The sequence below is a fragment of the Nanorana parkeri genome, unplaced genomic scaffold, assembly GCF_000935625.1.
Source record: "Nanorana parkeri isolate BGI_ZX_2015 unplaced genomic scaffold, ASM93562v1 scaffold364, whole genome shotgun sequence".
Classification (NCBI taxonomy): domain Eukaryota; kingdom Metazoa; phylum Chordata; class Amphibia; order Anura; family Dicroglossidae; genus Nanorana; species Nanorana parkeri.
Genome location: NW_017306632.1, coordinates 945,919 through 958,493, shown reverse-complemented (window position 1 = coordinate 958,493; position 12,575 = coordinate 945,919). Strand labels below are relative to the sequence as shown.

The 12,575-nt window shown below is 39.3% G+C and overlaps 1 protein-coding gene across 1 annotated transcript in view; it reads right to left on the bottom strand.

Moving 5' to 3' along the window:
• Positions 1–4,478, bottom strand: part of TINAG (tubulointerstitial nephritis antigen) — an 80,439-nt gene extending 75,961 nt beyond the window's left edge. Inside the window, exons 1-2 of the mRNA XM_018558857.1 lie at positions 4,334–4,478; positions 3,335–3,374 (exon numbers count right to left, since the gene is read on the bottom strand). Of these exons, the coding sequence (XP_018414359.1) occupies positions 3,335–3,374; positions 4,334–4,478 (185 nt within the window). The remainder of the gene's footprint in view (positions 1–3,334; positions 3,375–4,333) is intronic.
• Between the last annotated feature and the right edge of the window lie 8,097 nt (positions 4,479–12,575).

The following is a 12,575-nucleotide window of genomic DNA, read 5'->3' as shown; positions in this document are numbered from 1 at the left end:
TATATATATATATATATATATATACACATACACACTGTATATTCATAGAGGCATATTTATAAACAATGTACAAAATGACTGTTTACGATAGGCATACCAGCAAATCATATATCACATTGATCTTTTCAACCATTTGTGGAATTATATGGAAATTGAAGTAGACAGCACCATCTGTGATATCCAAATTACTTAAATCTATGTATACAAATATGGTATAGATGAACAATAGAGCATCCCAGTGACCATGCCATCAATATTGAACATTAGTCCATTGCACAGGGGTGGAAATGTGTGGGCAGGATATCTGTAGCAGAGCAACAGATTTCTTATGTAATTACTTTAATCTTTATAGTCTGGGCACAGATGCACAGTTAGCCTGGTATTTATGTAAGCTTGGTAAATATAACAAATGTACATTTTGTTCCTGCTCCCAAACAAAAATTTGCATTTACAAAAATGCTTTACATTCTCTTTAAGGTGATAACAGGTGTATTCTCCTATTGCATGATCCCTGAACTGCCTGTAAGGGAGTTCCCCAACACCTCTGTGGTATCATTTAACAAACTACAGCAAAAGGTTATTTCACAAACAAGTGTTATGAATGAACTACATTGTATGTGCCAGATTCTGGAATCATTACATTAGTCAACGTGAATGTGGGAACCATTTCTATCTCTACTTAAAAATCATGAGATGCAACATATCCCACCGAAAATGTAAAAGCATGTAGCTAGGGAATGCATGCCAGTTGTTAATGGACATCATTAGGACACAAATATAGATTTACTATCCTATAAGGTAACCATGGCCAGAAAACACTCAATATATGTAGACAATTTATTGAATTATTATTACAATCTAAAAACAAAATTGGCTAAAACTTTACCTACTATATGCACTCTATTATGCAATTCACAATAAAAATATTATACTTTTTTAGTTTATACAAATAAAGTCTAATGTTTTGGATTTATTCATGCATTAATGTGTAACCACTGCATTAATGACTGACCTACAGAATGACAATGGCATATCTAAACATTTAGTCATTGGAGTCTCATGTGTGATTGAAATGGCGTGTTCTGCTGCAGTGACTTGAAAATTCATCTGTCTGTGTTCTTTCTGTAATATAACAGCCTTTGACCTTAATTGTTATTAATACTATCTAGTGCATCTCCATTCCTGTACCATAGGTAAACCATGTTATCAGGTTAAAAGATAATTTTGCAGAGAAAATTCAAAATTAATTCAGTCACCAAAATCACCTCATTTGCTTACCAGTTTTATCATCGGAATTGGTCACAGTAAACGGAGCCTTTGTCGCCGTAGTCTGCTCTAAATTCTGTCCAGCGCAATTTGCCCAGTAGTCTGGGCAGCAATCTATGTGTCCCAGTGCCTCCTGGTCACAAAATGTGTCACAATAGCACGTTGCATTTTTACTGGTGTAATATGCATTGCAGTCATCATTTCGACTGTCACAACAGCCATTATTCCTACAATAATTGTTAATGTCCAGGGATCTTTTGGTTCTGATGCTCCTGAATAAGCTGCTATCTTCCTTAGAATACAACTTTACAAAAAGATGTCTCCCAGAAACAAAACTGTTTGAAAAAAAGATACTTGTGAGTAATAAGCTCCATAGTATTAGACACAGAGAGCCCATGTTCAGCTGGGAACTATGTGCTTACACCGTGAAGTGGGAGTTAAATAAAGATAACAAACGATCATATTGAATTTAGTGAACTTTGCTAGGTGATTTTGATTAACAATTAACTTGTGTTATCTAGCCATCAGCTTTAAAATGTGCAAAAGCTATTAAAACGTCGAGCTAACTTATATGGTACAATAGCTTCAGTCAAGCAGACTTTGAACCCCACATTCTCACTGCAAATACATTTTTTGTGCAGAGTTGCTAACTGTTAGTAATAGAATCAAACGTATGATCTCGGCATTTACACTGAGCAGACATGTACTGTAGGTTGACATCAATGTCTAACCAATTCATCCTTGTTATAGTCTTCATGGCTCTTCAGATTAAAACTGATGGTACATTAACAAATGCTGTATATTTGTAAATAAGATCTATTCATGACTAAATTTGGGATTTTTAAATTCTAGTAGAACACAGTGGTGTTGTGGTTAGCACTTCTGCCTTACAGCACTCAGGGTCCCTCGTTCAAATCCTTGTCAGGACACCATCTGCAAGGAGTTTGCATGTTCTCTCTATGCTTGTGTGGGTTTCCTCCCACACTCCAAAGACATGCTAGGAGGTTAATTGGCTCCTCTCCAAAATTGTCCCTCTATGTATGCATGTGAGATAGGGACTTTAGATTGTTGGGACAGGGACTGATGTGAATAAGCACTGTGTAAATTGTTGGCGCTATATAAATACCTATAATAAACAACTGTATTAGTGTATTTTTTAATTCATGTGTGGATCTATAATCTTACCATTTATTTGTCTGGTGTCAGATCCAGGTTTATAATCAGGCATCCTCCCTTTTAGATTGTAAGCCCTCAGGGGCAGGGCCCTCCTTACCATCTTGTCTTGAATTGTATTGTGATTGTAATGTCTGCCCTATATTGTAAAGCACTGCGCAAACTGTTGGTGCTATATAAATCCTGTATAATAATAATAATAATAATAATAATAATAATAATAATTCTAGTAAGAGCAAGAAAAGGATAATGTGCATAAAAGTACTTGTGAGGTGGTGTGAACTACAATGGATTGTTGTGTTTTAGGCTCCTTTCACACCTGTAACATGTGTTACTGCATGCACTTTAGCATGTTTATCGGGCCTTAGCATACGTTGCGTTAATACAGCCCCATAATTTGGAACTGACGGCTATCGCAGCAAAACAAAAAATCATGAAGGAATCTTTTTTTTTTAACATGTGTGTGTTGATCTGTGTTTGCATGATGCCAGTGGTGGTGTGATTGAAAATTATTAAGACGTTAACAGCACTGCAATGCACATTGGGCATTATGAAGTGTTGTGGTCACACATCGTAAATTGCATTGCATTGTATTCTAGTACAGTACAGTGCGAAGGGAAATAAATAGGAAAAGTGGAGAGGGGAAAATAAACTGAAATTTGCAATACCAATGATAAAGAAAGCAGAACATAAATGAGGCAAGCAGTTAAAGGGTTATTAAACCCTCACATTACATCTGAAGAGTCTCGGGCGGCTGCAAAGGATCTTGGGGCGGGTGCATGCGCACTTCAGAGGTTCGGCCGGGAGACAAGGAGAGACACAAGATAGGTCTATGGAGCAGCGTGTACCCGCACAGACACCGTGGGACATCAGAGAAGAGGAGGACAGAGGATACAGTGCTGGATCCGAGACCCGCACCAGCGCAGGAGGAAGAGCTGAAAAGGACAGTAAAGAAGAAGATGATCAGATTAAGAGACATCATTTAAGGTAAGTCCCTACTGCAGGATTGGGAACGGGGGAAAAAGTTTGACTTTAATGTCACTTTAAGTAATTAATGTGTAATAATGGGTACCATTCATTCTTAAAGGGACATTAAAGTCACACATTTTTTCATCACACCCCATATGCTGCTTTAAGGACTTACCTTAAATGATGCCTCTTGATCCGATCATATTCTTCCTTCCACTTGTAATGAAAAGTCCCTCTGCTGTATCTGCTGTGTCTCTCCTCTTCTCACCACTGAAGATCTCTACTGCACATGCGCCCGCCCCATCATCCTGCTCAGCCACTCGAGAAGCTCCAGATCTTCAGTCAGGAGTGAGCAGCGGAGACACAGGTAAGTAATTACCTTTTTGGGAACTTTTTTATTTTTTTTAATGTTTTTCCATGTATCTACTGCTTGCTAGCAGAAAATACATTTTTTTCTAACTTTGTTTTTTTAAAATAATATTTTATTTTTATATTTTTTTAATTTTTGTATGACATAGTTTTATTTGTTACTTTACTTATACATGTGTTACTGCATGCACTTTAGCATGTTTATCGGGCCTTAGCATATGTTGCGTTAAGACATTGGCTCTTGGGAAATATCAGGGGTCTATACAGACCCCTGATATTTCCCTTTTAAAATAGAAAAAGAGATTGAGGACACAGAGTCCTCAATCTCTTATTCTGCAGCCCCTGTTATGAATGAACAGGAAGTCTCTATAATGAGTGTTCCTGTTCATTCATAACTTGTGGAAATAGTATGTTTACTATGTCCACAATCATGAATGAACAGGAAGTGATGTACATCACTTCCTGTTCATTCATAATCGTGGGACACAGTAAATATACCATGTCCTCAATTTTTTACAAACACTCAACAGTCAATGATCGCTGAGTGTTTGTATACCGCTCTGCATCCTGACTCTTCCAGAAGTCACAGGTGGCTGAACTAGCGGTGTGGAAGGGAAGCTTGGTCTCTGACAGCTGACCTCCCCTGCACCACCAGCTCGGTCTCCTGTCACAGCTGTCTCTTCCCCCACACCACTCTCCATCCTGATCTGTCACAGGCTGAGCGGGGCAGTGTGGAAGGAGAGCTCAACCTCCTGTGACATCGCCACTCACAGCGCTCTCCACCTCGCTCGGCCTCCTGAAGTTTCTCTTCTCCCCGCTGGGCACTGTTTTGTGTCAAAGTAGCGCACAGCGGGAAGGAGAAAAACTAGAGATGCACTGCAATTTTGGCCAAAAGATGTTACTTTCGGCATTTTGCCTAAAATACCATTTTCGGCTGATATGTTCAGCGGCCAAAATTTTGGTGCATCCCTACATGTAAGGTAAATTACATTAGCACACGCATCTCATCCCTTTGTTTACATGCAACTGTGGGTGGGAAATGCCCAGCCCACAGCTGATTGGGTGGAAGTACCCATGGCATTATTTTGTTCAGAGGAGCTCAGGTTCACACTTGGTTTGGTCTGAACCTGAGCTCATCCCTACTAAGGAGTGGTAAGCTGCAATATATTACATTTTTATTTTAGAGTTTAGAAACATTTCAAAAAACCCATATTGACTATTGTAGGCACCAGAGAATGGACAGATATTTCGTACAATGTAACCACAACAGCCACTGAAACCCTCTTAAGCAGCAGATTTTCTGTTTCACATAACAACTTGGACATTTAGATTAAGGAATATTGTCACTGAGCCTTCCAAATGCAGACTGATGTGAAACTTATCAAGATTCATCTAAAGTATTGAAGTATGGAAGGCTGCAACTTTTCCTAAACTTAATTCCCTTGGTTATTTGACACATTCATTGAATAAATACAATGGTAAGAAGGATTGCTTAGACATTTAGGTAATGGCATAGGAGAAAAAGCATAAGTTATAATTATTTTGAATTCTCAAAAATTCTCAAAAATGTAAAAAATGTGTCAGTCATTTATGAACAGAACCTGAAAACTAGCTCAGTCATGAAGGGGTTAAAGTGTTAATATTATAACTGTTAATACATTGCCTTCAGTTACCTAAAAAGTAAGGCCATTTTTTGTTTCCAGTAAAGTACAGTTGCATACAAAAAAAGTTGTCTGTAATCAACACACTTAAAGTGTAACTACACCTTTTGTGTGTACATTTATTTTATAGCTTGCTGTGCACTCAGCTCCCCCCGCCCGTGTTATTATCACCTGGCTTGTGCATGCACTGTGCACTCTCATTCATCCCTATGATGAAAAACTTTGTAACATCTGTAATGTTGGGGAGCTCAGAGAGCAACCACACATGGCTTATCCATAAACAAAAAGTCTTTATATTTTTTTCTTTAGGCAACTCACAGGTGGAAAACTTAACTTCAGCATATAACATAAAGCAAAGCTAATTTATCTTCAGCAAGAAGGGTATCTTGTCTCACTAACTTAAGGTTGTCCCGTTCAGTCACTGTCCTAGTGCCAGGACTTTAACGTTGGCCTTAGCAAACCACCTCAGAGGTACTTCATGTTCTTTAGCTGCTTCCAGTAGCTTTCCACACACCTTGTGTGCCTGGCTCTCTCAGCCTGTCTAATTGACCAGCCTCCCTGGCTGTTCCGTGTGTGGCTTCACCACAACACCTGGCTTGGCTCTCGTGTGCCTCCAGCACACACCACACCACCTCTCCTGAGCTTCGGCCTGGCCTCTTAATGAGGCTGCTCTCACCTGATCAACACAGACTAGTTGTTGGCAACACCTGACTCTAGGACTGGAGATTTCATCCAACCCAGAGCTCTAGGAAATCTCCAGAGCTCCAGATCCCAGCTACAATCTGGAAAAACTGGAGGAAACGGAAAAGCCAGGTGAAATGTTTTACACTCTGGACCCTCTCAGCCCCTCTGGCTGAGAGTCCTGGGTTCCACAGTTGCCAAACTAAATTGTGGCATTGCCTTGCACTGCCACACATCTTAATTTAGCAAATGAAAACAGTATTGTTGTAGCAGACACCATACATTACTTGTTTTTACCTTTACCTGCTGCAGGGCCAAGGATCGGGCCAGTATTTCTTCTTTATTTTCACCCATAAAAAAAAGAACAGTTAACCCTTGCAGTGTGGGGGTAGTCCCACTGTGAGGATTAACATTTCAGCATTCTGGAGATCTTTTTTAAAGAGTTAGTGTCACAGCTTAGGGGAACAAAAAACCTAAAGGAACAATTGGTACCATCATCAAAGATGCACAGAGGGAACACATTGGGGCACCAAAACACCAGTGGCATTGTAGATGTGAAATTAGCAATCTCCATTATTTAACACTTGTCTCCTTCTGTAGAAACGCCAGTATCCACTTAGCACAGTCAGGGCACCTAAAAGATGGTTTGGGATGCTGAACAAATTACAGCGGGACTGGTTTTAACATCATTAGCATTCATGTGAAACGGTCCAGATTGTGACATCTAGGGAGCTCCACCTAGGACATTGCATGTAGCGGATTAGTATTTTACAAAAAGGTGCCAAGGACAGACGCCACGCCATAGTTCCTATTTAGTTGAACATTTTTATCCAAGAAACCAGAAAATACAGTTATACAGTTCCACCTTCAGAATGGCAAGTGTAATTAACAACAGTTGCAAATGCAGTCTATGTCTTTACTTCTTACTTAATGGGACAAGGCAAAGTTAGCCTTACTTAAGCTTTGAAGGGAACTAGAACTAGGGAAATTCTCTATAAAGAATGTATATTTTTTTGTCAATCCTTATTTCCTGCAGCCTTCCCTTGGAATTCTCAGTACCTTGCCACCCAGAAACTTCTGGTCTCTCACTCTCTGGTCTATCCACAAATAAATGGGGATATTTCCTCCAGGGCCTATATATCCCTGATCAAAACAGGGCTCTGTCCTTATAGGAGAACTATGAGGTGAGTGAAAATCACTCATCCTCATAGTTCAAGCCGGCCTATGACAATGAAACTGTCACACGATGGCTCAATAGATTGGGAAGTGAGCGAACGCATACTGTCACTCGCTCACTTCTCGCTCATCATCTCCCTGCAGCGAGCAGTGACTGTCAGTCACAGAGCTCCATGCAGGGATTCCCCCCCTCCCCGCTCCGATCCTCCAGGGCTGACTGGAGGAATGGACGGCGGAGGGAGCGGATACAGATGGCTCTGCCTCTAGATGGGCAGAGCCAGCTGTCATTCACGTAGCTGGGTGGGTCTTGACAGCATTGTCAGGATCTGTCCCGGCTGCAGCGGTCTCAGTATACCGCGTGCTGTAGTCACTGGAGGACGCTAGTCTTGGGAGGATGCTAGTATATATCCTCCTGTCACACTTAAGAGAACTATGTGGAAAAACACTTACCCCATAGTTCTATTTTAACTATACTTCTCTACCTCAAGGTCCTGTAATGATGGATGCAGGAAAAGCTATATACAGCATCTCTCCATCTCACGATAGCTGTCAAATTCTGGTGGCAACTCTGTGTCAAAATATGACACAGGCATCTACAAGATGGTGCCCGGAGCCCGTGACAGAGGACACATTGGTCCTATGTTGGGCATCCCCTGTTTCCCATAGTAACACAACAGTCATGTGACTGCTCTGCTTATGCTTGAAGAAAAGGGAAACTGATTTAGTGGTCATAAGATCCCTGTATCATTTCCCAGTACAGCTAACCCTATGGAGCAAAGCCATCACTTCTTGGGCAGAGGTTGAAAATGAGCCCTCAGCAAAGGTGAACTGTAACCAGGAGGGATGCCACATAAGGTTGCCCTTTTCCCAGGAGGCACTGAATAGGTATACAGTAAGTATTGTAGTTCAGCCAAATTGTTTTTTTACAGGATAACTATGTTGCCTGTATCAGTGATATTTGTAAAAGTAGGCCTAGTTACTGTACTTACTACAAAATCTAAACATAGACAACTTTTTATATTACTGTTACCTTTACATTTATAGTTTTAAATTAATATCTACTAAATACAGTACATGTTTATTAAAGGGATGAGAATTATAATAAGTGCGTGTGTGTGTGTGTGTGTGTGTTTATAACAGTTGAATCCAATACAGTATAGAAATCTTGTTGATTTATGAAAAATTCTGCATACATTTTTGAAAACCATATTAAATTTGCTATTCTATCTTTGAATGACCCACTCTGGGAATTTCTCTAGTGTAGTCACAAATCTTCTCCACTGCTCCATTGATGACCAAATTGAATAATGTATCTGCAGGTTGAATAAGTGGTTGGGACTGATACATCTGCCATTTCATATGAAAGTATTGACTCAGAAAAAAGTTATTGCACAGTCAATAAAGGTAATTGCAGTAGAGCTCAGAGTGTTGCTATTGTGTGTTTGGTGTGTTGAGGACAGTGAGGATGACTTAGAAGCCTCCACCTGAGATAGTGGAACAAGAGGCAATCAGACCTAGAGTGGAGCAACTCTGTTTAAATATATTGAAAATCATCATTGACAAACGAGAGCAAATTTCTTGGCCAGCTATTCAGCTCATCTGCTCCAATAGTCCACATGTATTTTTTGTGCAAAATATTTTTCCTTTTTTAGTTTTTATTTTCATTATTTAAATGCATAAAATTATTTGTGTGCTTGCTGATGGTATTAGCCTGTTAAAACCTATTTTATGTACTAGAAAGTCATGTTTGTGGCTGACAGCTTAAAGTATAACTGAAGCCAAAACTTTTTTTAGTTTTGGATAGAGTAAAGGAGGGTTATAAATCCTGTTAGCTTTTTTGCCATTGGGGAGATTTCCCTTCCCTTCCTGTCTGATGGCCACAACAGGAAGTTAGAGGTAATCCCTTATAAAAAGAGGGAAATCCCTGGTGGGGGAGGGCTTACCATAATGAGCATGGTCACCAGAATGAGAACTGTTCTGACGACAAAGTAAAAGCAATGTTAGATTTTCTTTTACTTTTACGTTCAGTGATATCTGTCATGATGAAAAGTAGAGAGTGTGAATCTCCCTAATAAGGACCTAGACAGCAATAAAAACAGGTGTTGTAATCCCTCTCGACACTATCTAAAACTGAAAAAAGTTTCAGTTGTACTTTAAGTTTTTTTAAGAAGAGTTAAATGTAATATTTGTATGGTATTACTAAGCATATTACAAAGTAACTGGACATGCAACCTCCTGAGTTTCAGATGCTTGATGTCAGAGTTCAACTTGTTTTGAATATTGTGTTATATTACTTATGAATCTATCCTTATTACCATGAAAAACACAAATGTCTCTATTATGGAAGCTGATGACTCATTTCTTTCCCATTTTCAAGTTTATTCTTAGCTTAACAGATTTTTTTTAAATGTGCTAGTTCCTGTGCATTTACTGAAAATAGAGAATATTATCTTTCTTCTACTTACAATTATAAATCTCATAATAAAGAAAATTGTATTGAGGTGACATTACAGGCATTTAGTTTGTGTGAACCGTGAAGTGTAGGGAGTATTGATGATTGCCAAATGTAAGCCTGTACTAATTAGATCTGCGGTTCTGGGAATATTTTGATGAGCAGGACAATGTAATTAGGAGAAATTATGCCAAGAGTATCAGGTGAATATTTGACAACATACCACATGATTTATTATGTTATTTTTTTGTTTTCCCCAGTTAAAATTCATTTTTGAGTGGTGCATGCCATAGTTCCTATGGAACTGTGACCCAAGGGGTGAGTGAATATGCCTAGGTTCAGTTCAAGGAAGGTTCATCAAATCCTGCTTTAAGTCCACAAAACCTGAACTTAGCATCAAACTTCATTGAGGCCTGTGGGAGGCAAATCTTGTTAGTTTGTTCTTGCCATTTTCAAGGATAATAGGCAAAACACACAATCCTTGAAAAAAACACAAATCTTTCAAGTAACATGCTTTAAGGCAGCCTTAAAGCTGTATGTGGTATTATGGAATATTACAATTTTCACAGGCAGTCTCAGTGACAGTTTACACTGGCAGCGCATACATTATTTGGCTGTGGAATTGATTTTTTTACACTTAGCTTGGTTTACAAACAAAAGTACCCTCATCTGATTCATTGCAGTTTAAGTGTGCCAATTTAAAAAATGCAGTAAAAAACTGTATGGAGCTCCCCTTAAAATTCCAACCAGACCCTTGTCCAGGCATGCAGCCTGCATTGCCAGGAAAGGGAGGGTAGCGAGCATGCAGTCCCTCTTCCAGTACTATACCAGGCCATCTCCCTTTCAACATTGGTATAGTACTTTGTAAGAGAGGTAGCAAAGCCCCCCTTGCAAAGCATCCTTGTCCCAATGTTGAGGGACAATGGCACCTTACTCACCTTTAGTCCCCCAAAAAATGAGTTGGTGGTAATATGGTGGGACTTATAGGGAAATCTGGAAGCCCTCTTTATAAAAAGAGGGTGACCAGATATTCACCTCCACCCTGGGGAATAAGTCAAATAAGTATAGGGGTTCATTATGACCCCCTTATCCAGTCCCATAAAACATTAAAAGTAAGTCCTTTAAAGTGACATTAAACCCTCAGATTTTTTAACATAAAACAATACTGTAATGTGTGCCTTACTGTAATCCATGGTTGTTTCCCTTCTCTTTGCTGTTCTTCCTTTTAAATCTGTATCTGTTCTCATGCTCTGCAGAACTTCTGTTTTGCAGCAGACTGCCTTGTCTGAGCAATAGATACATGGTGTCTGTGTATAGGCTTGTAACCTGAGCCAGCACTACAGGAAGAGGCCCTGAGCTGAAAATGGAAGTTTGCACCTAGCATGAGAAGACATGAGGATTTAAAATGAAAAGCAGCAAAGAGAAAGGAAACAACCATGGATTACAGTAAGGCGCACATTACAGTATTGGTTTATGTTAAAAAATCTGAGGGTTTAATGTCACTTTAACTGAAAAAAACACAAACACATAAAAAATAAATGTTCTTATTATATTATCTCACAAAGTAATGTCACATCGATTTGTCCCCAAAAAATGGTGTAAAATTAATTTCAGTACAGCGTTGCATGACGGAATAAACGTCAGTCAAAGTATCGCAGCGCTGAATACTGAAAAATGGCCTGGCCAGGAAGGGGGTCTAAACACCTGGTCTTGAAGTGGTTAAAGAGCTAGCTATCAGAATTGAAGTACAGTAACCTAACTGAGCTTAACTTTTCGCTATGCCGTTTTCCAGCTTTCCTGGACTTTTCCCTAAAGCAGCTTCCAATACTCTGATACTATGGCTGCTCTGTGACCCTCTTTTATAGTGAGAGACCTGGCAAGGTTAAAGGCCCATGCAGTGCACTAATGTTACATAGAATTATGGCGGGCAAAGTCCGTTTGCTGGGACCACAAACCTCGAACATGGTGAGTTAGCCTCGGACCCATGGTAGACCTGAACCTGAACCTCATTCCTACTCACTATGAGTACAGTTCCACAGAAATAAATCAGTTGCCTACAAGTTTGCCAGAGAAGAGTCTCTCTAAACAGCCAACCTATCAGTAGTAGGAGATAAAATTCCTAATATTCCAAGGCATTCTGGGTGCTGAATTCTTTCCTCAGCATGCAAAAAGAGAAAAGCAGCTGCACAGTTGAGCAAAGATTTTGCCTGCGAATAGGAGATGCAATTTACAGATTTTGTTCCAGTGTAATGAATATTACCATAAAGTGCTACAAATTATAAAAAAAAACAAGTTGTTTAATATACGTGTTGTAATTTCATGTTTCTTTTGCACAGCAAAGAGCAGTGTGCAATGTGTAGTATTTCATAGCAGCCATGGAATATGATTATAGTAAGTAATATAAATAAACCATGATGTATAATTTACTATTGTTTTTGATGCGGGCCGCCAAATGCTGACTGTGTGTTTTATTTCTTAAATTCTCACACAACAGAGAAGCATTGTATTTCACAATGTTGGGCTTGAAGTATTAAATGTCATATTGATTTGAATTGCAGGTTATGCATGTATACAAAAATAATATTAGTTTCCTGTTGTCAGACAGATAGCAACCAGGCTATGAAAAAACAAATCTCAATTGCAATGTTGGTCGTGCAATCCATCAAGCATTCACTCTGCTGAAACTGCTGTCTGTTACAATACATGTAACAGACAACTATGTAGTACCAGCAACTATGTAGTGCAAAGGCCTGCCAGATTGGGTACAAATTGACTGGATAGTCTTGGTAGGTCCTCATAGTTTGTAGTGTTGGTAAATATAAAGTGGA